Below are 25,604 nucleotides of genomic sequence, written 5' to 3'. Positions count from 1 at the left end.
AAGGAAGACAGAAAGTAAAATCCTGTCATGTGTCTGCAAGATGATTCTAGAAATATTTGGTGGCCTGAACTAATACCAATCATGGTGAGAAATTTCTCAAACATACAGGGAGTACAGATGCTGGGCAAACAAAAAGAAAGAAGACAAAAATTCACTAGAGACTGTCTTATTTATATCTTTTCTGTGTAGCTCTGTGCTCAGTGTGTAGCTCAGTAGCTATTAGTAACATAGTAGGTGCTGAATGAATGTCTTGAATAAAGGATGCATATGAATACGGTTAATTTTCCAAATCTCACCATAATTGAAGCTTAAAGAGAGTAACATTTCTATTTTAACGCCACACTGCGAAGCAAGAGAAATACAAGCGTCATTTGCATGCAATGTTGCGCTTAGAGAAGTTGAGCCAGGATTGGACAGCGGAAAGAGAGAAAGCTGTTTCGTATCAATAGGACTTTGAAGGTGACCACTAGCTCGCTGCCCCCACAACGGAATCCTGTCTCCTGTGCTTGGTGCAGCTTGGGCCCGGGCAGGTGCTCAGTAAGCACAGCTGTGCTGCCTTCAGCAGTGTAGTCCTGGGAGTCCTGTCTCTGCAGCGGCAGGATCCTCGACCTCCTGCACACAGAGACACAGACGCCGCCCTGGGAGACGCTGCCTTTTGCATTCTAAAGACCTCCCAGGCCGTGGGGAGCAACAGAATTGTGCAGTTGTGATGGTCACGTGATAAATCTACAGTACAGTGTCTCCCAGAGACTTTAGCAACAACCATTCACTCTATTCTTAACGTGGAAAGGAGTGGGAATCTAACAAAGCGGGCAGAGCATTCACAAAACTCTGCCTAGGGTCCAGGGGGGGTTTTGGGAAGCTGGTTGCCATCCCACCAGCGATCATAATCGATGGCCTTCATCTTCATCTCCCAAAGGTCAAGCATTTCACAATGGCCAATGGCTGACCCGAGCTCGCGTTCCTTCCTCCGTTAACCAGGGACCCTCCCGCGAGCCGTTGGCTGTCGTAAGGCCCCGCCTCCCAGGGCGGCCGTCCAATCGGCTGCGCGGCCCGGGCCCAACCCTCCGAGTCACGTGACGCGGCCCAGCCTGCTTCCGGCGCGTCGCGGGCGGCTGACGTCGTGGTGCCCGGCGTCGCGTCAGGGCTGGCCGGCGGCAGCGGCGGTGGAGGCGGAGGGGATGGCAGCGGACCCCGAGCGGGTTTGAGGGCTCGGACCCAGCTCCCTCCCGCGCTACCTCGGCTGACCCGGCTCTGCGCCCCCAGCTCGCTCCGCGGCTGCTTCCCCCCCGGCCACTGCCTGGGTGGAGGCGGAGGCGGAGGCCCGGGCTGGCCGCCCCTGCTCGTGCCCCGGCTCGGCCCCGGACGACCCGGCTGCTGTGCAGGGAGGAGGCCGAGTCGGTAAGAGGTGGCGGCGGGGCCCGGCGGCCTGCTGGCCCCCGCCCGGCCGCCCGGGACGCCCCCGCGCCGGGGTCTCTCTCCCCGACCGCTCCCCTCCCGCTTGGCTTCCCAGAGCTCGCCGGCCCTATTGTCTGGGCCCGCCGCTCCCTCTCCCCGCCTCCCTTCCCCCCTGCCGAGGCCCGACGGCTGTCAACCCGGGGCGGCCTCGGCTCCCCGCCCGCCCCTCGGCTTCTGCGGCCCCGCGGGCCCTTCCGATCCTGGCTGCACTTTGTCCTGTGTGCGTCTCGCTGAATGTTGGCTTCCCTTCCCCTTGTCATCGGCCAGACTTCGCCGCCCGGCCGCCGTTCACCGCTGTCTCCCTGCCCCTCCCTTGCCGTCTCCGCGCTGCGAGCTTTCCCACCAGGAGGCTGTCTTACTTTGTGAAAGTTGCTTACTTCGCATCCCACACCGCCCCCGCACCCAGCCACCCACCCAAGACAAAAGCCACGCTTTGCTCCCGCCCTGCCTCGTCCGGAAGTGTCACGCGGGGGCTTCTGCCCCCTGACCGGGACTCTTCCTAGGGGCTCTCAGCTTGACGCCAAAAAAGCAAAACCAAACAAAACCGCTAGTGCAGAGGGTGGCCGCGGAAAAGGCGAGGTTGCTCCACTGGCGTTAGGTTAACTGACACACTGACTGACGAGCCCTCCGCTTAAAGCGCTGATGGCTCTGGCCCTCTGACACCCTTGGTCGCCTTCCCGCTACCTTCTTCCCGCCGATCTTGGCCGGTGCCAGGCCCCGAGGGCACCGGTCCCCCGCCCCGCCCGCCCCGAGTGTTTTCAGTTTGATTTGCACTTAGGTTCCTGGTGAGTGTGCACGCTGTGTTTCCCCTTGCCTCTCCCAAGATTGTTTCGAAGAGGACGGAAGAAACACTTGGAATTTCATTTTTGCTGTGATGTTTTGTCTGTTTTGAATTGTGACCAAACGGTTTTATATAAAAACTGACAGTTGTGGGGTGTTTTGTTTTGTTTTGTTTTGTTTTTCAGTTGGAGGGAGCATAGTCTTAGTAATCTAAATTAAAAAAAAAATGGGTTACAGATCTCTTCTGCATGAACAATAGATTTACTTTTCTGATGGCCTATATATTTTGATTAGGCCATGTCAAAATATATTTAGAGTCCTCAGATACTCACTGGTGAAAAAGAGCCCCCCTTAAGTGTGCTATTTACTGCCCTGTTTACAAAAGATTGGTGAACGGTTCACATGTGAATGAGCTAGAGAGAAGTAGATACTTCTCTGTGGTTTCTTGTTTAACCCTAGAACCACTTCTGCCATCAGTGTGGACACTGCATATTGAGGTAGTGTAGAAATAAATTCTCCAAGTAAAGGAAACCCGTATCACTGTTTCTTATTGAATGGAAAGTCTAAGGAAGAAATTTCCTTTGATACTTGGTAAAATTAAAATGATTGAATCTGCTGCTGCCAAGGTGAGGGCTCATAGATAGTGAAGAATCCTAATCATAAGAGGAACTGTTCAAATCTATAGTGAAGAATCCTAATCACAAGAGGAACTGTTCAAATCTATAGTGAAGAATCCTAATCACAAGAGGAACTGTTCAAATCCTCGCAGGTACCTAGAGTGGCTTGCAGGTTTGTATGCTTCTAGCGTCTTGTCTAGTATCCTATTCCGAGGCATTCACTAAGTATTTGTTGAGACGAAAGGAAAAACTTGGAATGACAGTAGCCATAGTCCAGCTTTCTTAATTTTTCAAACAGAAAAACATTTTCAGCTGTCTCGGTGGACACTTCTTGGGCATTTTAACTAAACATTTTGGTCATTAGTAACTTTTAATGACCTATCTATTCATTGTTTTAAAATAGTTATCTTTTTGGTGTCATTAAAAAAATTCATTATCAAGATTGCCTGCAAGTTGCACTGTACTTTGCTTAGAGAGATTGGTAATCATCATTCAGCTTTCTTGAAAATTTGGCAAGTATTCTACCTTCTCATATGTTGCTTTTAATATGAATTTTTCCTCTTTCCTTACACTATATTCCCTACACGCTTACTACTACACAGTGGAAACTAACTTTATTTTTTTCTCCTCTTGAGGCAGTGAAGAGAGAATACTGAAGAATAGACTCTCAAGATGAGTAAAAAGCCTCCAAACCGTCCTGGAATCACTTTTGAGATTGGTGCTCGTTTGGAGGCCCTGGACTACTTACAAAAATGGTACGGAAACTATGGAACTTTGACCTGAAGCACAGGATCTGTAGCCTTACGTACGAGTATGTTGACTGATTGCTGTTCATTCTTTAATGGTGGCAGAAGCATCAGTGTAGTCACAGCTGAATACGCTTGTACAGTGTTCAGTTTTCCTACTTTTTAGCGTTTTCAGGGTTAACGTCTAAAAACTTTTTAGGTGGTTCTTAGTACAGTCATTTTAGGTGTTTGAGAACTGAAAGTCATTGTACTGTGAGGTATATACAGAGTAGCGGTACCTTTCTGCACTTAAAATGAGCTATATTGGTGGATTCAAGAGAGGATTAATCTAGATAACCAACTCCCCAAGGTTAAGGTAAATTTTGATATAAATATATCTTTATGTTCTCTGTCAGAGAACACATTACAGAGTTTATTAATGGTTAGCATAGTCTTCTGTTCTGTAGGGTATGCTTTCAGAATATCTCCACTACTGCAATCAGACTCTCACTTATCCTCCCGTCCTAGAGGGCAGTAATCTCAAGGCAGAGTGGGACTGTCTCAGACTGTCTATTTCTTCTCCTATTCTGGCCATTTGTGTAGAGCTAAGTTAAGAAGTGCCCTCACCCTCAGCATTTCCCTTACACAGTGGCGAATTAACTGGGATTGCACCCCTATCTGGAAAGGAGAGACGGGAAGCGATACACAAGGGTCACTAGCCATTGTGGGAATGAGGAGGAGTCCCCTTGGAGACTCCTTCCGGTTAGCTGTCTGTCTTGGCAGATTCTCCCTGTTACCACTCTCAGGCCCCAAACCTGAGAGGGACTTTGCAGAGGTTACCCTTCTGGGTGGTGCTGGTGGTTCCTCTGGAAGCCTGGGTATTTGGGTGAGGGCTCTAGTGTTTTAGCACTTGTCTCACTACACCTTCCTTGCAAGCATCATGAGCATTTTATAGTTTTGCTTTTGATTGATTTGCATGAAGTCAACTTCCTTGGTTGGCGATGTAGGCAGAAAAATCTTATTTAGTCATATTTGACTTTAGACTAGGTTTTTCTTTCTGTTAGTGTCTGGCATTAGAGCACAATATACTTCCCTGGCTCCCAGCTTAATGGCTGCCCTCTTGGTTTCTGCTTTGGTATAGTTTGAGGTGGGGAGGTACAGTTACTATGCCCCCTACTCTCAAACTGCATCTTAGTGTGTGGTACTTTTTAGGGGTCTTAAGTGTGCATAGCAGTTTTCAGGAAGGGCTTGAGATGTACCCACAAATCAGGCAGTAGTATTCTTCCTATGGGTGGTATTAGAAAATGTCTTCAGATATTGCCAGATGTCCACTGTGGGGAGGAGGAGGTGAAAATGCTCCCAACTGAGAACGCCTGCATTGGGTTATGCAACAGAGGATGCTAGTATGGGCAGTAATTGGCTGTCTCGTGCTGGTTTACTCTTAGGTACACAGGTGGGGGTATGGGAAATAATACTTTTTACTACTTTGATGTTTATCTTGTTAGTTATATATGTTTTTTAAGTTACTCACTTTCAATAACTAGTTTATTCATACTAACATATTCTTGCTTCTAAGCTGACAAAGTTAAAATTGAACCAGCTTCCAGTTCAATGTATAGCTTACTAGTTCTTTTAGTAGTTTTCAGAGGTAACAATGTAATTTTGATACTAGTGAGAAATTTACTTTGGTGATTAGATGTTTTTAATTTAGTAGGTATTAAATTTGTGATCCAGAAGTTTAAAAGATTACAAAAAAGAACTACCTTAAAAACCATGCCTGAATTTATTTTTACTATTCTGTGCTTTGAGTATTTGGAATATCAAAAGGTATAGCTCCTTACCAAGATTTTTGTAAGTGCTTACTAAATAGAGTTATATGTCATGCAGCTATTTCTATTAATGAAATTGAAATCTTATTTTAAAGGCCTGGTAATAGTAGGTCTCTTTAGTGTAAGTAAATGTGTAAGTAAATCACATGATTATTGAAAATTGTCATCAGTTTGATTATCATGAGCGGAGCTCATTTATATAAAGATTTTGGCATTGTGCTTTGAGTGGCTCCTTAATTAAGAAGAGAATTAGGAGTATTATGTGTATGCTAGGTAATTCAAATAAGTAATTTTATTATTACTTTGTTTATTAATGTCAGTAGTCTCAAGAACTAGTCAGACTTCAGAAGGTCTTAATTTTAGTATTAAGTAGTTTGTCATAGAGCAACTATTGCTAAGATATACTTAAATTTTAATGGGGCATAAAATCTCTTTAACAAATTTTATTTCTATATAGGCTAATACATTCTTCCTTTCATTCCATTTACAATCTGTTTTTCATATAAATTCAACAAAGTTTTGCTTTAGCATCAGATAAAAGATTATTTGATTCTTGAACTTTGACATTCTTATGAGGAGCAGAATAGTTAATCATTGAACATATACCAGAGAGGGTGGGTACTTGACCTAGTAGTTAAGATGCCCACATTCTGTTTTGGAATGCTTGGGTTTGATACCCATCTCCAGCTCTTAATTACAGCTTTCTGCCAATGTAGATCTTGGGAGGCAACAAGTGGTGGCTCTTGTAGTTGGATCGTTGTCACCCACATAGAAGACCTAGATGGAGTTCCTGATACCAGCTTTGTTTTGGGTACTTGAGTGAACTGGCAGATAGAGGGGCTCTGTCTCTGTTTCCCTGTCTTGTTCTCTCTCTGTCCCTCTAGCTCTCAAATATGTTTTAAAAAAGAAAATACACAGAAATAATTTGCTTCCTCTTTTGCTTTTCTCCATCCCTCCCAAATTCTCTTTTTTCTATCTGTATTAAATGCATGGTCTTCCAAATTTATTAAGTTCAGTTTGAAAAGTATTGAGTCATATTTTATAAAATGTAATTTGAGCTATCATAGGCATTGGACAGGTAGGAGGAAGCAGAAATGCAAATCTCACTTACTGTCTGACAGTTTACGTTGTCGTATATTTATTTTTGAGAAACTACCTTATCACCAGCTGATGCATTGCCTTTTAAAGCAGGATTTTGCCTTGTTGTGCACCTTTGTTGCACCTTTGTTGTGCTGCACCTCCGGGCGCGGCCTCACCCTGCTTGCGCCTTCCTGCCCACGTGCTTGCTCCTCATGGCTCCTGGCCTGCTCTCTGCCTGGTATGGACCCAACTTAGCTTCTAGACTTCTTTCTCTCTAAATGAAACCCCTCACCTTCCTGTGCATTTCTCTCACTGAATAAAATGCTTAAAAAACAAACCACCACAACAACAAAAGCAGGTTTTTTTTCTTCCAAGGGCCATTTGGATGTTTAACATCATTCATGGGCCAAATTACCAACTTAAAAATTAGCCTGCTCTAGCTTTACTGAATTTCAAGTCCCACCTGTGTTTCCCTGGCAGGGCCAGACCAAATAATTTTGTGGGCCTTCCATGGCCAGTGGGCTGGACATTCCTTGCCCCAGTTTTAAAAAGGAGTGCAAAAGGAACGAGGTGATAATGCAGCACCTAAAGTGCCATTTTTTTCCCTGTAAGTAAAAGGTTTTTCATATATAAAGAGGAAAAATAATTTTAGTATGTGTCCTAGAAGTAGGATAAACTATAAATTTAATGGTTAGAAGTAAACTGAAGTTAAATTCTCACTTTTAGTTTAGAGATAGCTGTTTTTTTAAGATTTTATTTATTTAATTGAAAGTCAGATTGAGAGAGAGAGAGAAACTGAGACCTTCATTTGCTGGTTCACTTTCCTGATGGATGCAATAGCCAGGGCTGGTATAGTCCAAAGCCAGGAGCCAAGAGCTGTTTCTGGATCTCCCATGTGGGTGGCAGGGGCCCAGATACTTAGGGCATTTTGTGCTGCTTTTCCCAGGCCATTAGGAAGAAACTGTATCAGGAGTGGAGCAGCCAGGACACAAACCGGTACCCATTTAGGATGCCAGTGTTGCAGGTTGCAGCTTTACCTACTGTGCCACAACAATGGCCCTGAGATAGCTTTGATTTAATAGGAACACTCAATCTTGTTTTTCCTAGGAAAAGCACATTGTTACTGCTCAAACACATTACATATTCCTTAAAGTTCAGAAAGATATTTTATTCTTTAAAATATATTTTGTATTTTCAAGTAGTGATTTATTACTTGTTTCCAAAGTACCTTTCCAACTGCATAAGAAAACTCATTGTCAAGTTGATTATTTACCAGTACTACTAAGTACAGACCCTGAGAAGCCATGGACTGACCCATCATCTTCCATTCCCATATATGTTTTTTGGTACTTGGGTCTCTTCTGACTAAACCTAAATCCTAATTAGTAGTGTGGGTTGTTTTCATATTTGAAAATTTTATAGTTTTACCTAAAACGTTTTCTTTAACTTCCTCCTCAGTAATCTTCATAAAGACTTTAGCTTGCTAGTGGGTATAGCCAGAACAATCAATTTCTTTTTTCCACTGTATTTTCCATTTTAATCTCTATCCATTCAAACTTTGGCATTGTGTTTTATAATCTCTTGAAGGCAGTAACATAACAATGAAAACAAGTACAGGTGTGTTGAGACAGGAACACATTGGAGAGAGAAAGTTCAGGCGTGGTGTTGTATTGGAGACACTGTAAGTGGGTGGGTTTGCATTTAGAAGGTTACTTAATAAACCTGTAAATATGGGTAAGTTCTTTGAAATCTTGGTTTGCCTATCAGTAAAATGGAAGCGATGTAAATGGCTTTTACTTACAGGTTAATTTTCAAGATCATATTAAACTTACTTTGAGCTCTATAAATTGATATATAACCATAAAGCACGGAGGTAAATGCACTGAAGGGGGAAAGTTGGAGATCTGAAGACTTCAGTGCCCAAGCTTTAAGCACAGCTTTAGTGTTAACATGAGAGTAGCCTGAACTCACAGCAGAAGAAACATGTCGTTGCAACAAACTGTAGATAGTCTTTTTGAAGTGATAGTAAGATCCTTATATTTCCGCAGAGTTTATAATTTATAGAGCACCCTTGCAAATATGTAAGTATGTAGTCATTCTGAATATTGTTCAGTAAGACATGAAAATGTAAAACTGACTGATTTAGCTTCTGTCTTTGATTACAATTAAAATAATTATTGTACGTGATTTTGTTATAAAAACAGCAGATAATAATATACTTTGTGTTAGTCATAAAAGAAAGTTGAAATATAGAGTCAATTTAAAACATTCAGATGAGATATGCTCCTCTGACTTCTTTTGGAATATTTCTATTTAATTCTCTTCTAGATCTAAAGAAAAGGAAAATGAAAGATTAAAAAATGTGGAGATGTCTCCAAGTATCAGAGTTTGATAGAACAGTATAAATTTGAATTGGCAAATGCTGTTTCCACACATTTGGAGTTTTTTGAACTATATGGAACATTTGCAAATGTGAGTTTTTAAGATGTTGATGAAAAGAATTTTAATAGGGTGGGAAAATTGAGGAAATTTAAATTGTAGCAAGTACGAATACTTTCTAATTCAAATAAAAGTACATATTTTCTGAATAAAGGCAGTTACTTTTTTCTAATTCAAAGGACAACAGTAGAGATAAGTTATGTGATCTATGTTGATGGGAGGAGAATGCTCCTGGAAAGTAGTATGTAGATCACATTTTAAAAATTAAACTGCATTTAAATTGTGTTAGATGAGCTTGAAATTTGTAGCAATATTAGGTTAATAGTTGCTAATATGAATAAACTTTTTGTGTTACATTAGATTTTCCTAAATTTGTGTATACCAGAAAAATAATGATCATTATTTTGAGTCATTTACTATTTGTGAAAATTTCATTTCAGTTATAGACTCAGAAGAAATGTGTAATTACATGTAATTGACAAAATAGTTGTTCATAAGCTCATGAGAATCTCATCTGTGAACACTAGGTTGAGGATCCTTTTTGTGGTGAATTCAGATTGGGATCTGTAAGACTTATTTTTTGTTGCTGGAGTTGTTATTTCTGAGATTCTTCACACTCATAGTCACTCACAGCTTTTGGATCCTCAGGTCTAAGTTCAGTTGTCAAGCAGCTCTGTACCAGTGCACACATTTTAGTTCTTTAATTTTTAAAGTTTCTGCAAGAGAAAGCTCTGTGAATCCCTTTAAACAATACTAAAGATAAACTCTCCTCCCCCTATTCCCCCCCACCTTCCTTCTTTTAAAAACAGTGTGAAAGAGCAGGAATAGAAATGGGGACAGACCGACTTATTTTAAACACACCTGGTTTTACTGTGCTCGCCCTTGCTCTGATGTTCTTCCTTTCATTATGTTGATTTTTTTATAGAACTTCTTCTGATCCATAGACTTTTTTTGCTTATCCTAGTTTTCTTGAAAAGCAGAGAAAAGGAATATTGGAAAAAGTAAATTTAACTGGGAATCAGAAAATAGGAGTTTAAGTGCTGTTCTGCCATGAATTCTGTGGCTTTGGAGAGATGCTCGTCTGCCTTAGTGTCCTTGCAATGAGAATACTGCATTTCAGGTCATCTTTTATTTCTTTGATATACTTTACCCTATTCAGGAATAACAAATTTCTAGAAACCTTTAGATGGAGAAACACAGACTTGAGACAGAAGTAAGGTAGGCCAGAGAAGTTGTATGTTGTTTGTTTGCATTGGCTGATCACAGAAGGGAAAATGAGTTGAGAAAAATGAAGATAATTTGGAGTCAGAATACAGGTTTGAAGCGTTCAGTGTGTAATCACTCTGGACAGGGAGCCTTTTGACTTCGAGTAGCGATCTCTCTTCTATGACCTGTTGCCTCACAAGGAGATTCGCGGCAGCTCTCAGTTGACTAAACAGGCCATCCTGACTCTCAACTTACTCTAGTGTTGTGTATGTGTGGCATTTCTAAGGGCTGAAAATGTCCAATAAGTGTATGTCACTCTTGTTCCTTGGAATTAGAAAGTTTGGGCAAGACAAATCACTTCCAGGCCTATCTATCCCAGAGAGGCTTCTCCCTGAACTTATCTTAGAATCAGCTCTCCAACCTAGTTTTCCTAACCACCTTCATAAACTTGGAATAGCATGAAGTTCAGGGGTCCAGGGCTTACCATGCTGTGCTTTGTGTACGTAAGTTTGTGTTCTTACAGTGGTAAGGGGTGGACTGAGCAAAGACAGTTTCATCTGCTCATCTAACTTTTGATTGAAGTACAGCTAAAGAGTATGACACACTTCCATCTCCTTATTCATTACATCATTCCTGCTGCTCTACGTATTGCGAGATTTCACACTTGTCACATCACATTAGATAAATGGGTTTTTTTAGTGGGAGTTTGATTAAAGACATAGCTGGGAAATAGTTTATCTGTTGTGGTAATTTATTGAAAAGAATATGTAGTGATTTTAGTTCTGCTGAGTCTATAGAACTGGCACCTGCAGTGCTTACATGGTTTTAATTTTGTTTGTAAATGATTTACATTGAAGGAGAAAATAGTTTCAGTTTTTTTAGAATTGTTAATATAATGTTATGTTTTTTGAGAAACCATTAACTAAATTAATACTAACAATGTCCTTTTTATTAACTTGGAAAATTGATATGCAAGTATTATGTGATTTCAGTAATTATAATTCAATTTTGGAAGAATTCTTGTAGTATTTTGAAGGACAGATATTGGTGTTTAATATTCAGAGTGTCTGAAAAACCTGTTTTCTCATTTCCCCAATTCCCCTCCAATTAAAAATGATTATGTTTGTGGTATATCATTATTCATTAAGTTACTGAAGTGTTAGATACTTACATGAAATTATATTTATATAAGGCTTAACATAGTGACTTAATCATAAAAGATACTCAGTGAAGCTTATTGACCTTTGGTTACTTTGTAAAGAATGAACACAAAAATTTTGGGGATACCTTGAAATACCTGTTCAGTATTAAAGATAATTATGGTGATTGGTTTGAGACATATTGTTTGAAAACTAAGCATAAGATTTTTGTCAAACTAGAATAGCAAGTTGAATTTCATTTTCTTAGTTCTATAGCAAATTAATACTCTAGGTTCCCTTAATTTTTAAACTTATGACAGTTTTCAAACATGCTGAAAGTTAAGCTACTTTCTTTTCTGAGAGTGTTTCATTTATTTATTTGAGAGAGAGAGACAGAGAGAAAGAGAATGCTTCCATCTACTGGTTCTCTCCTGAGATACCTACAGTCTAGGGGGCCAAATCTGGGAGCCAGGAATTCAATCAAGGTTTTCCACATGGGTGGCAGGAAGCAGACTACTTGAGCCGTCTCTACTGCATTCCCAGGAAGCTGGAATTGTGAGCCAGGGCTGGGGGTGGAACCCAGGTACCTGATGTGGAGCCTTACCAGTGTGGGCACTTCCTAACCAGGGTGGGCACTTCCTAACCAGGGTGGGGACTGCTAGGCCAAAGCCTGGCTGTTGCATTATGATAATGTGATGTTTTATCCTTATGCATAGTTGAGAGACAGTGCTCATTTTGTTTGGGAAATTTTAATAACAGAAGAGTCTTTTTGCTTAGTCATGTTATGTGTAAGGGAACATTTATTTTGTCTAATATAATAAAAGCTGTTTTCTATACCCTTTGAGTTAATAACGACAAACGTTTTAGGTATGTTGTATGTATAAGAAGCAGAATCTTAAAATTAAATTTGCAAGAAAAAAATAACATAATTTGATGTTCATATTATTTTTATCTGTTTTCAGTACCCCTTGAAGAGCCTCCTATATTTGAAACACTGCAGTGTGACAAGAGCTGACATCGTCAGTTAGAAGATGCAGAATCTATAATGATTGAACACATAGGCTTTATGGACAGAAAATCCCGAGTTTAGTGACCCATCACTTACTACCTCTTTTAACTTGAGCTGGTCACTGAACCTTTCAGAGCCTCCTTGACCTCCCTTTATTTTTTCAAGATTTATTTTTTATCTAATTTGAAAGGCAGAGTTGGAAGGAGAGACAGAGAGCTTCCATCCACTGGTTTCCTCTCCAAATGGCTGCAGCAGCCGGAGGCTGGGCCAGGCTGAAGTGAGGAGCCTGAAACTTCATCCAGGCATCCCAGCTGAGTGACAGAGGCCCAAGCACCTGGCCATCTTCTGCTGCTTTCCCTGGCACCTTAACATGGAGCTGGATTAGAAGTGGAGCCACTGGGACTTGAACCTCTGCCTGTATGGGATGCCGCCTTGCAGGTGGCAATTTTACCCACTATGCCACCTACTTTACCCACTACCCAGCCACTTTACCCACTACCCAGCCAGCCTCTAATGTAAATTCTTAAAACTTTAATCAGTAGGCATATAAACAAATGTGACTATTTGTAGTAGTAAATAATTTTAAAGTGGTAAATACCAAGAAAGGGTTTTGAATAACTGCAGCCTGCTGGAACTTTGAGTTTTGCTAGTAGTATTAAGTAACAGAATTTGCAGTAGCCTGAAAACATTTCATGAGTTAGATTACAGTTTTTTTTTTTTTTTAGAAGATTTATTTTTATTTATTTGAAAGAGTTACAGAGAGAGGTAGAGACAGAGAGAGAGAGAGGTCTTCTCTTTGCTGGTTCACTCCCCAAATGGCTGTAACAGCTGGAGCTGGGCTGATCCGAAGCAGGAGCCAGGAGCCTCTTCTGGATCTCTAATGTGGGTGCAGGGGCCCAAGAACTTGGGCCATCTTCTACTGCTTTCCCAGGTGCATTAGCAGGGTGCTGGATTGGAAGTACAGCCACCAGGACTCAAACTGGCGCCCATGTAGTATTCCGGCACTGCAGGCCGGGGCTTTAACCCGCTGCACCATAGCACGGCCCTAAATTACATTAAACTTTGAGTGAAATACTGATTTTAGGGAGAGTATGTTTTATTAGAGTAGGAAAGGAATTCTTGATGCTGTATTGGATTCTTGTGGTGGGAGAGTCCGTGGTGCAGGTTACTTTGAGTTGATTAGAACTGACAGTATGAATGCAAGTAGGCATGGCTGGAGATTGAGGTGGTAAGGTGGTAGAAAGCAGGAATCTAAATCCAGTCATCTGAAATAAAGCATGAATTTGAAAGGTGGCTGCCACAGGGTTCCAAAGGAAAATGCATGGGTAACTCTGTTCTTACCCTCCCTTTGCTGCAAAGGTTGCAGACAAGTAGGAAGCAAAGTGAACTGGTAGTCTGCACTGGATTTGTATTATGGGGCTGAATGGGTCTGAAAACAATACCTAAGAAATAATGTACCAAGACCCTTAAAATGCAGTGTTGGAGAAGATGTGATTTTGACCTAGAAGCCATCATCTGCATGTTCTTAAAATTCTAGATTATTTGTATTTTTATTTCCCTTTGAGGTATCAAATGTGGAATAAAGTAGTTTATTTTCAGTGCATTGTTTTAAAGTGTGAACAAAATGCAGTATCTGCAAGCACTAAATTTTCAAATACAATACTAATACGAAGTGACATTGTTACTATGGCTCGAATCGGTGAGTGAATGGGCGAGAAGGCACTTCTGGCAGTTACCAAGCAGATACAAATGTGCAGTGCTTTCAGGAAGCCAAAATTGTAAAGGGTTACTAGGTTACAAGAATATGGTGTTTGCTTTGAATTGCAGTCTGCAATCATTTTTGTTATTTAGCAGTAATCATCCTCCTGATAATCACATGAAAGGTGGTTCTTCCCCTCTATTTTTAGGTCTTACATGTCTTAGTCATTTTTTTTATGAACACCAAGTAACAGATGAAGTTCTTACCCACAAAACTTCTGAATAATTAATCCTAACTCCTCGGATTCTGCTAATATTTAGATTATTAAGTCTTATTTCAGGTATGTTTCACACGTCGCCATCTTTTAAAACTTAACTACCTTGTCCAAGAGAGCATCCTTATTTAGGCAACTCTGTACTAGTATAAAACATCTTTGCTGGCTATCCTGTTATATTGTAACAGTGTTAACTTGTTAGATTTTCTTTGTTGGTTAAATGGATAAGAGGACTGTCAATTTCTAAATTTAAATAAGAAATTTTATTATCTCATCAATGTAAATATGTAATTTGAAGAATTTGTGCCACAATACTTGCCCCATAAACTTATCTTTCAATTTCAGTTTTCAAGAACTTTTTTTTTTAAGATTTTTAATTTATTTATTTGAGAGGTAGAGTTACAGACAGTGAGAGGGAGAGACAGAGAGAAAGGTCTGCCTTCCATTGGTTCACTCCCCAAATGGCCGCAGCTGTCAGAGCTGTGCTGTTCTGAAGCCAGGAGCCAGGTGCTTTTTTTCTCATCTCCCATGCGGGTGCGGGGGCCCGAGGACTTGGGACATCTTCTGCTGCTTTCCCAGGCCACAGCAGAGAGCTGGATTGGAAGAGGAGCAGCCGAGACTAGAACCAGCGCCCATATGGAATGCCGGCACTGCAGGCAGAGGATTAACCTACTGCACCATGGCGCCAGCCCCTTCATGAATTTCTGATTCACCTTTATATATTAGGGAATTTCCCTTATAATTTCTCAATAATTGTATCAGGTGAAACTCTGGATGTATCATACTTGATATATCAGAATGAGTTCCTTAATTTCAGATGATGTTTGTTTTATTACATTAAGTACAAAGAATTCTTAAACTGATATGTCAGATTATATTTCTGCCATAACCCTGCTTACCATTCCTTTTTCCTCTTTCATCCAAGGATAGTAGACTACTCACTAGTTTGAATGTTGATAATCTTGCCTTCTGGAAGTTCTTGTGTGTCCATAGTCCCCTCTGAAAATTTGATTACACTTGTCAGTCACCATCTTCAAAGTATACTGATTCCCATCTACCAGACACATAGTCCTTTGGATACTGCTCAGGGAATTTTCAGTCTTCTGATTTAGTGGGTGGGTCAAGACCTGCCCATGTAGAATAATTAGCAGCATTAGCAGTATAGAAATTAAGCTGTAATGCTAAGTCTTGTTGCAGTTTTCTCATACTCTCCTCGTCTTTTGGCAAGTCCAAAGAGTTGATATTACAGGTAACTGATAAACCATACTTAGTGTATAGCCAGCCTCTTTGGTCACTGTCAGATTCTTACTGGATTATGCATTAGTCTAGCATCTAGATATTGTTGCTTTCTGAACAATCTTTCACAAGTGAGAGGCAGCAGCCATAGTGTTAAACTGGCAGTATTTTGGATAAGGCAATAAAATTCTTAAGAATTCAGAGAATGTAAAAATAATTCTTGTTCTTGGTGATGGCCTTAATGTACTCTGTGTTTATGGCTGTCATTTAACTTGATCATTAATATTTTGATTCAAAAAGGGACCTAAGAAACCAATTGAGATATATATATATATATATAAATTTTGTGAAACTTAGCAAAAATCATTTTAAAGTCTTTTATTTATTTTGGAGGGATTTTTACTTCTCTTGAACCAAAAAGAGCTGAAAGAACCCATATGAGGGTGAGTTATTTTCTTGTTAAGGTTTTTCTATTCTCCAGGATTCAAGTATAAAAGGTGGATGACAGCAAAGTAGACCCCAGGCAATCTCATTTTCTACACAAGTAAATAAAATTTAAGCGGTGCATGCATTTAGAAACGTATAGTAGAAAACATAGAGAGGAAATTTCATGGTACTTTGTAGTAACAGATGATTTAGTTTTAAGAGCTTTGTAGAATTTTGATGTTGAGATTCATACTTTTTTAGTGAGGTTGTCTTCTCTGTTTTCCTATGAAACTCTTGAATGATGCCAACTCTAATTGTTTTCTTCATGTCCTCATCACTGTTATTATCGCCTTATCTCTGACACTTTAAATTCTAAAACATCCATCTCCCACTTTGTAAATGTTTTCCCAAATCATTCATGAATGTCTGGGACTGAGCCTAATCTCTGTTCTTTAACTCTGACAGCTTTCTGTGATTCAGCCTTTTAAAAAATTAACGAAACAAAAACATTAACACTACATCTTCCAGATTCAATAAGAAAAATCTTTGATTCAGTTCACAGTTATAATGAGACATAAACAGTATATCAAAGTACTATTGTTGTGCTTCAACATAGGGACCCATTTGTGAATACATTTGTTCAATAGTATTTTCTCTTCACTGTGTGTATCCAAACATTACTGTGGACCATCTGCTAGAACAGGAGAATCATTTCACTGTATAGGACTATATTTTGAGTTGTTGTTGTATTGTAAAGATCTTTGATACTATGATTTTTCCCCAAAGTGTAATTAATAAGACAACCAAATTCAGCATAAACTTAAGTGACTAGCTGTTGTTTGTAGAATAAGTGGTCATTGGTTTACTGTTTCAGAGCCCTTGAAGTCTGACCCTAGCCAACAGTCTGATAGATTGTTTTGTCTACTGACAGTGCCTAGCAAATGTCTTAGTTTTACTAGATGTTCAAGTATATGTTGAATGAATCAAGAAATTTTACATTCTTGATACAATTTCTGACATCTGTATTTAAGAATTAAATTTGTAAATGAATATTATAAGATTAAAATAGATAATCTTGGGTATTATTGATATTTAATTCTCAACTTTCTTCCCAAGTGTACCTTTCAGTCTCTAGATATTTACACAGGGAGTGCAACAAGCCGTGCCTTGTCCTGAAGACTGTTAAAGGCTGGGAAGGATAGGGGAATAGAGGGAGTCTGGACAAGGGGCAGCAAGTCAGAGTGAGATCAAAGGAATAAATTCCCAGTGTTACATGGCGCAGTTGGGTGACTGTGGTTCACAGTGTGAGCAAGTGGAGGAGCGGAGGTGTTGGGACCCAGTCATAAAGTAATGTCAAGGAAAGGGCACTATTAATTGTTCTGATTTGATCAGTACACATGGTACGCATGTATTGAAATGCTGCCCTGTGGCCCATAAATTAATGCAGTTATTGTTAATAAAGACAACAGGGGTGTATATCTGGTTTCGTTCCTGATTTTAATGGTAAGCAATATTTCAGTTCAGCTTACTATTCAATACTCCATATACAAAAATCAGGATTTTCTCTTGATAGAGCTTTTTTTGTTTTTGAGGTATCCATCACGAATTGAAAAAATCGACTATGAGGAGGGCAAGATGTTGGTACATTTTGAGCGCTGGAGTCATCGTTACGATGAATGGATTTACTGGGATAGCAATAGATTGCGGCCCCTTGAGAGACCTGCATTGAGGAAAGAAGGGCTAAAAGATGAAGAAGATTTCTTTGTAAGTAGCAGATTTTTTCCACTTGCTAATTTTGCTAAATACATAATGACATTTTTAAAGATTCTGTTCAATTTTATGAAAACCTGTTTTTGTTAAAGATGTTTTATACATTGTTTAAAATAGGATTTTAAAGCTGGAGAAGAGGTTTTGGCTCGTTGGACAGACTGTCGCTATTATCCTGCCAAGATTGAAGCAATTAACAAAGAAGGTATGTGCTTGAGATGATCTGAGACTTAAACTGGAATTAATAGTAAAACTACATTGCATTTTAAATTTTAATTAATATATGTAATTGTTGCATATGACTTTTACTTCTCTTTACTTGGTATTTTACTGAACGAACTTTCTGCTAGTAATTGTTTTGGGAGCATCTAATTTGTTCTGTACACAGTACAGACTCAGACGGCACGTGGTTTACTGCTGAAGTAAACTGTTGGAAGTTACTAGAGGTAAATAGTTGTTAGTTTGTCTTCTGTTACATGCATTTTATTTCTACTTTTCTGTTTGTAGCTTATGCAAACTAAGTTAGATTTATGTGCATCTCAACCAGAGTGCGAGGAAAGAAACGGAAATTTGAATCGGTTCAACTCCCAAGCGGAGTACGTGCAGTATTTCCTGAAGAAAGGGTGTGGAGCTTGATTGGTGTGGACGTTTCCTTCACCCCATCTTTCCCCGCTCCCTTCCCACGAGTTCCTGTAGATAATTCAGTGAATGTTCTCAACAGCCTTTTTGAATGTTTGATTCTGAACAAAAGTTAAATGACACAAATAAAAATACTGAAAATAAATCAGGTATTTTCATATGGCATCAAACTGGGAAATCTATTCTACATATCAGGAGTTTAAAGTACAGAACTTGTGAACTAATTAGTTTGGAAAGATGTGAAAAATTAAGATTTAAATTATTGAAAATAGTGAAAATTTTATGATTTTAATTTCTCAGTTAAAAACCTCATTTAAAACAGTTATGAGATGTTCGCAAAAGTATTTTTCAAGTCGGTAATGTATTAGTTTCTATTAAAATGATTTTTTAAACTTGACCACTTACTGTTTTTACTAAGGGACAGCTTCTTGGCAAGAAGGCTGTTTAGTCTAAGTAGGGGACATTTGTTTCAAACTGTGTGTTGGAAGACAAAATGTTAGCAGGATCATGAAGGAATAAAAAGGCTTTTCTGGCAGAAGATAAGTGAGGTATGGAAAAGAATAGAAGTGAGAGATATGTCATTTTTAAGGAACGCAAGTTGTTGGGAGTGAAGGATACAGTTTTGGGAGTTGAGATTGGAGGGGAGGCAAGGATTGACATATGAAATGTCTTGTAATATTGTTAAAGATTTTGATCTTTATTTGGAGGTTATGGGAGTCATGGAAGAGATTTAAGCTGAGAACTAAACTAATAATAAACTTGAGAGAAGATAGAAGGTAAGAGAAGTTAGACGAGGAAGGCATTTAAAAAGGGCTATCTTGGGCACAGACGTTGAGTTGGTAGCAGATTAAGTGCTACTTGGGACACCTGCATCCCAGTTCAAATCCTGCTGCCTCTGTTTCTGATCCAGCTTCCTGCCAATGTGCCTGAGAAGGCAGTGGATAATGGCCCAAGTACTTGGGAGAACTGAATGGAGTTCAGTCTCCTGGCTTTGGCCTGGTCAGAAAGATTTCCCTTTCTCTCTCTCTCTCTCCTGGTCAGAAAGATTTCCCTTTCTCTCTCTCTCTCTCTCTCTCTCTCTCTCTGTCTCTCTTTCAAGTAAGTAAATAAAAAAAGAGATACTAAGAATGTTAGATCTGAAAAATTAAATCATAGTCTAATTAGAAATCATGTTATAACTTTACAAAGACCTTAATCCAATTTGTTATTTTAATGAATTGAAATCATGAATATGGCTAGGATCCAATTACCACTAGTTACCCTACTCCAGAGATGGGAGACATCTTAGTCAATAAGTATGAAGGTTGTGTCTCCTTTCTAGCATGCCCTGTGTCTCACCCTCCCTTCTGCCTCTGCAGAGCTGTATTGATGGAGCTCGCATTCCTGAGTCTTACTCACATTGGCTCCCCAGTGTGTAGTCCAGAGCCTTGCATGGAGTAAGCAGCCTCTGTAACAACTTGTGGAAGAAAGCAGGAGTGAATCTGTTAGATTGGCTAATAGGATCTACCAAAAATGAAACAAAACAAAATTAAACAATGCTTTCTACTTTAATTAAGAAAAGTTGTAAGTGTAGAGAGCTTTGCGGACCTCTCTTGCATGCCTCGAGTTCTGTGGGTGTGGGCTTATGAAAGCGCCTACATACACATTTGCGCATGTGCACACACAAACTTGGAAAGAAAGCCACCCTCATGCACCAACCCATCCTTTTTGTCCACAGAAAATCACCTTCATTAGAGGAAGAGTAGTGATACTGGTCATCATCCTTGCCATTTCAGGAGAGGTTTTCAGTGAGCTCTTAGCAAAATATTGGCAGATATTATTTCTTTTTCAAAAAAACTCCACTAGAGGTGTATTGCTTTTGTGATTTCTATATGTCCCATGTGATGGATGAGCCTGCTTCCTCTCCCCTCAAAAGAAGGAATCAAAAAAAAAGCAAAGTAAACCCTTGATTCAGTGTAAAAGTAAAACAAAAAGAACAAATGTGAACATTTAGGTGTTTGTAATACAACTTAAAGAAACGAAGAGAAGGGGTAGTCAGTGTGGATTGGAATGGTCAGGGAAGTTTTCGATTCAGGAAGGTCTTTGAGTGGGTTGTAGTTAGGCAGACATGGGAAAGGGAGAAGGCATCCCCGCAGATAAAATAGGAGCAGTATGAGCAAGGGCAGGGAGGGCTCAGTGTCCAGAGGGCCTAGGGAGCAGCCTGGCTCCCCAGAATGCCCTGTTGAAGAGGTCAGACAGGAGTGATGGTGGAGCAAGCCATACATAGGGATTGGCAGTTGCAGAATTTTCCCCGTGTGTTTGTTTACTCCCTTGGTATTCACCTTGCTGATCATTTTTTTTCTTGTAACTTGGGTCTAAATCTTCATTATCTTTGATATTTAGCATTAGACTAATTACAGAAAGTTACAAAATCAAATGATACTCAAATTGCTAAAAAGAAAAATCTTTTTGTACATTGGCTTTGGTGCCAATTTTAGTGTCATTAATAACACTGATTACATGTCTTGTTTATATTTCTTTTGTAAAGGCCAAGTAATCTGTTTTTTGGCACTCTGCCCTCACTTGGGAAGTGGTGAAAAAACATTCATCTCGGGGATAGAGAAATATTTGCGCTTCTTTGAATATAACACCTATGTAATTTTTGTATTTTGACTTCAGAGCATGAGGTTATAATCAAAAGTGAATATGTTTCATAGTGGACATGCAAACAAATGTTGAGTCCCAAGTGGGCGAGTTTGAAGGAAAGGCAGGTGGCTGATGAGATCAGGTGTGAGTGGTGGCTGTGCTGCTGCTTGGCCGCAGCACTCACCCTGCACTTCCGTGTCCTGATGCACACTTGAAGAAGTTTGTCTAAATGAGTTTTAAATTGTTTTCTAGTTTAAAAGTCTGGGAATCTGTAGTTCTTATTTGCCAGTTCTCTGCTGATTCCAAAAGAATATTTCTTTCCTGGGAAAATGATCTTTCCCATGTATCAGATTTTTTTCTGTGTTATTTATTTTGAAAGAAGCTTTCAAAGAGAATAATAAGTCCTATGGAAATGTTATATTTTAATAAATAATTATTTTTATCAGACATTGAAACATACTTAGGTTATTATGTATTAAATTTCAAAATCAGTAGAAATCAGATGTACATGCAATTAACTTATCAAGACTTAATTTGTGCACTTTATGAGGGAAATATTAGTTGTTTTAAGAGGGAAAGAGAAAGTAAACTTAAAAAACTTGATGGTGCTCTTAAAAGAGCTATATGTATCCAGTATTGTGATCACAGAACATTTATTTATATTGGGTCACTATTTGATAGATTCTAAGTGTTGCTATAAGGTTGAATTACATTTTCTAATGCTTCTGACTTGCTCCTGTTTCAGGAACATTCACAGTTCAGTTTTATGATGGAGTAATTCGTTGTTTAAAAAGAATGCACATTAAAGCCATGCCCGAGGATGCTAAAGGGCAGGTAAGAGTGTTCAGCACCTTAGTTAACCCACAGGGATATCTTCTTGAATGGTGACTGGAAAAAAAAATCCAAAAAAATACTTTATATATGTTGTTTTTTAAGTGAACTAATTGTAGGATTATGTGCTGATAGCCCCAAATAGCAGCAAGAAAAAGAAGCTTAGGATGTGAAGTAAAATACACTTGATAATTGCTTCTCTGGTTTTAGACCTGCTAAAGTTATAGGTCACTAGTTTCTGTTCCAGGTGAAATCCCAGCATCCACTAAGCTGGTGTTGTCCTATCGACCCAGCTGGATCGTGTAACCAGTCTATGGGAAGTGAGGTAAGTGCCTTGTTTTCAGTTTTGTTTTGTTTTGTTTTTCTGATATATAGTACCATTTACAAGGTTAATTTTTTTAATTAAAATTCTACATCAAGTTTCTTTTCTTCTTTCCTTCTACAAGTCATTATTCATCTTCCTTTAAAAGGCGCTTACCTTGTACTCTGTAGGCTGTTTCAGGTAGGGCTCTCGGAGTCCTGTGCTGGAAGCAGTGTGTTATGTGCTTTGTCACTGCTCAGAGCGAGAATAAACGGTAAGCATTTGAAGGAGAAACTGGGATGGACTTAAAAACCATGATTCCATTTGTTGATTCTGTTTTCTGAAATGCAGGAAAGAAAAGGTGCCATTAGCAATTTTAAATATTTTATTGTATGTTCTGCTGTTATTTGGGATTTTCAGCACCTGGACCTACAATTATTTTAAGATCTTAAAAATAATTTATAGGGAAATATACTACATATTTGTTCCATAACATGCAATGAAAAATGTCATTCTGAAACATTTTAAAATCACTTGGTCAGCTACAGTCAGTTGCAAATATTTAATAGTCTAGAAATGTATATCAATACGTTAAAAAAAATTATGCCTGAAGAAATCTCTAAGAAGTGTTTTAAATACTTGGTTTTCAAAATTTAATTATAAAATGATTAGCCATCAGTTTTTGCTCAGTTCATATGGAGATGCAATGTAAGATGAAAATGCTTTTAGTAATGAAAGTGCTTCTGTCTTTCTACATGTATGTATAAATAAAATGTTCTTTTAAGCATTCAGTGGTGTGATTTCTTGATTACTGTATAGAAAAATTGAAATGTTGATTGAAATGTTGGGAATACACTTAAGTTTCATCAAAGAAAAATCTTGTGGGGGATTAAAAATTACTATTTTTCTGTTTCTGACTTGGCTTGGTTACTCAGCTGTTTCTGAAATGGCACCAATATTATTGCCTTAAGTCCCCCCCACCCAGTTGGGGCACTGAACCAGTTTGCTTTGTTGTAAAATTATAGGTAGTAAAATTTAAATTTATTGCATGTTTTGAATGTTTATTCTTAACAAGTATGAAGGGACTTCAAAAGTGTCATGGAAAAATGGAATTAAAAGTTAAAAATATGTAAACTGTATTTCTCAACATAACCTTCATCAAGTTCAAGACACTTTAATAGGAAAAGATACTAGCCATTTAGCCTATCTGTAAAGAACTGAGGGACCTGGGAATTTAACCATGTCAATGAAGTCTTTTTTAACATAATTAACTGAAGAAGAATGGATGCTCTTTAAAGATTTTTTTGAGTTTTGAAAGTGAAAATAAGTCAGAAGAAGCCAAATCAGGACTGCAAGGTGAATGCTTGATGATTTTCCATCGAGATGCTTAAAACTTGCCCTAGTGTGATGAGCAGAATGAGAAGCAGCATTGTTGTGGTGAAGAAGGGCTCTTGTAATGCTTTCCCAGGCTTGTTTTCTACTACAGCTTTAGCTAACTTTCTCAGAACACTCTCCTAATCAGCAGATGGTATTATCCTTTTGGTCTCCAGAAAAATTAGTAAGCAAAATGCCTTGAGCATCCAAAACAGAACATAACAAAAAAGCTGTTGCCACGACCTTTGGTCTTGACATGTCTGCTTTTCCTTTAACCGGACACTTCCATATCTTGGTAACCATTGCTTTGATTGTGCTTTGTTTTCAGGATCATACTGGTAAAGCCATGTTCATCTCCTGTTACAGTTCTTTGAACAAGTACATCAGGATCTTGATCTCACCTGTTTAAAATCTCCATCGAAAGCCCTACTCTTGTCTCCAGCTGATGTGGGTGCCAGTTTTGGCACCCCTTGAGTAAAAAGTTTGCTGTACTTAATTTTTCAGACAGCATTGTGTAAGCTGAAGTAGTTGAGCTGTCTATGGTATTGGCTATTTCTGCTTTTACTCTTCAGACTTGTTGAATTAGGGCACAAACAAGATACTTTTCCTGGCAAATTGATGTGGGTGGTCTGTAGTTGTAGACTCCATCTTTGGCATTGTCTTGTCACTGCTTAAAAGGAGTTGTCTGTAAGCTGCATTGTTCTCATCAACTTTTCATAAAGCATCTATGATTTCAACACTTTTCTTCCCAAGCTTCACAATTTAATGTTTGTTCTGGCTTCAGTTTTAGCAAAATTCCTATTGCTCTGATGGGGGTTCTTTTTAAATGAATTGGTCTCAAACCTAGGTCCTGTTCAGAAGTGTTATAACAAGTTAGTATTTGATTATTTTATTAAAAGTATTTTGAAATCCATGGATAGGTTTTTACTTATTTTCCATGAACGATATGAAGACCCCTCCTGTTTATCCACACCATGTTAACATTAAAGTGGGTCCTGGGGTGGTCATTTATTTAGCCTAGTAGTTAAAATGCCAGTTACTGTTCCTGTATCCAGTATTGGAGTGCCTGGGTTTGATGTCTGGTTCCATCTCCTGATTCCAGCTCCCGCTAGTGCCGGCCTTGGGAGGCAACGATGACAGCTCACATATTTGGGTTCCTGCTCCACAAGTAGGAGACCTGGATTGAATTCCAAGCTCCTAGCTTTGGCACAACCCTGTCTTAGTCATTGTGGGCATCTGAGGAAGGAACTAGTGGATGGGAGATCTCTGTTTCTCTCTCCTTGTCTCTACAAATAAATAACTTAATTTTTAAAAATCAATGCAAACTGTAAAACTACTAAAAGAGTTATTTGAGTATTCAATATTTAGTTTCTAATTTTTCATTCACAATTTTTACATACATTAAAATATTGATGAAATTGTTTTTAGAAACTATTCCCATTTGTGGGCTTTTTTTCTCTCCCTGCAAGTTTTTGACTTGATTTTACCTTGACAGTATGCTAAAACAACTATTGTTTAGGCAGAGCACAAAGAATCCTTTCTGATTATCTCCTAGATTTTGAGTACCTTTGGAATTCATTTATAAATATGTGCAATAAAATTTCTTTTGTTAAACTGGCAAAGAATACTATATTAAATAAATTCAGTTTTCTAAACTTTCTATAGGTCCTGTACAAAATGTGACATAACAATTTAAAATATGCAAATTATTGTTTCTTTATTTGAATTAATTAGTTAATAATTCCTATGTTCAGAGGTTACCTTGGGATCCTTTAAGAGCTTTTAATGGACTGTTGTCTTTACCTCTAGACTTTCTCACTGAGATAGAAGGTATGATAGACATGTGAACTGCCCAAAAATGTAATTTCCCTCTCTCCTTCCTTTCCTTTTCCCCTTCTTTTACATAGTTTTGAGCAGAATGGCTGTGTTGATACATAAATAACTGTGAAACTGGCCTAATTTACAGTATGAGGATTGATTCCTCCATCTGGTGTCTTTCTTCTTACAGTTAATTCTGATACTCTACTCTGAGAGATTGAACCATTATAGTTTTAATTTGGAGGTATGTAACAAAGGGAAGTTTTTGTTTTGTCTCCTATTCTTTTCAAGAATTATGGTTCATAAGTATACATTGCCAGGTTCTCTGAAGA

General features: G+C 38.9%; 1 protein-coding gene across 16 annotated transcripts in view; it reads left to right on the top strand.

The window, feature by feature from the left end:
• The first annotated feature begins 1,169 nt into the window (after positions 1-1,169).
• The window catches only part of PHF20L1 (PHD finger protein 20 like 1), a 72,285-nt gene continuing 47,850 nt past the window's right edge, over positions 1,170-25,604 (top strand). For 3 of the 16 annotated variants that reach the window (XM_062187965.1, XM_062187969.1, XM_062187959.1), the window contains exons 1-5: positions 3,043-3,610; positions 17,510-17,681; positions 17,805-17,889; positions 21,694-21,782; positions 22,015-22,104. In XM_062187965.1, coding sequence (XP_062043949.1) covers positions 3,528-3,610; positions 17,510-17,681; positions 17,805-17,889; positions 21,694-21,782; positions 22,015-22,104 — 519 coding nt within the window. In that variant the 5' untranslated portion in view covers positions 3,043-3,527. Of the gene's footprint in view, positions 1,402-1,556; positions 2,244-3,042; positions 3,611-8,817; positions 8,962-17,509; positions 17,682-17,804; positions 17,890-21,693; positions 21,783-22,014; positions 22,105-25,604 lie in introns of those variants that run through there. The other 13 variants (XM_062187975.1, XM_062187974.1, XM_062187972.1 and 10 more) reach the window with 10 other exon arrangements.

This window comes from Lepus europaeus, chromosome 4 (genome assembly GCF_033115175.1).
Source record: "Lepus europaeus isolate LE1 chromosome 4, mLepTim1.pri, whole genome shotgun sequence".
NCBI classification, from domain to species: Eukaryota; Metazoa; Chordata; class Mammalia; order Lagomorpha; family Leporidae; genus Lepus; species Lepus europaeus.
The sequence above is the reverse complement of the archived record's forward strand: the minus strand, read 5'-3'. Positions and strand labels throughout refer to the sequence as shown.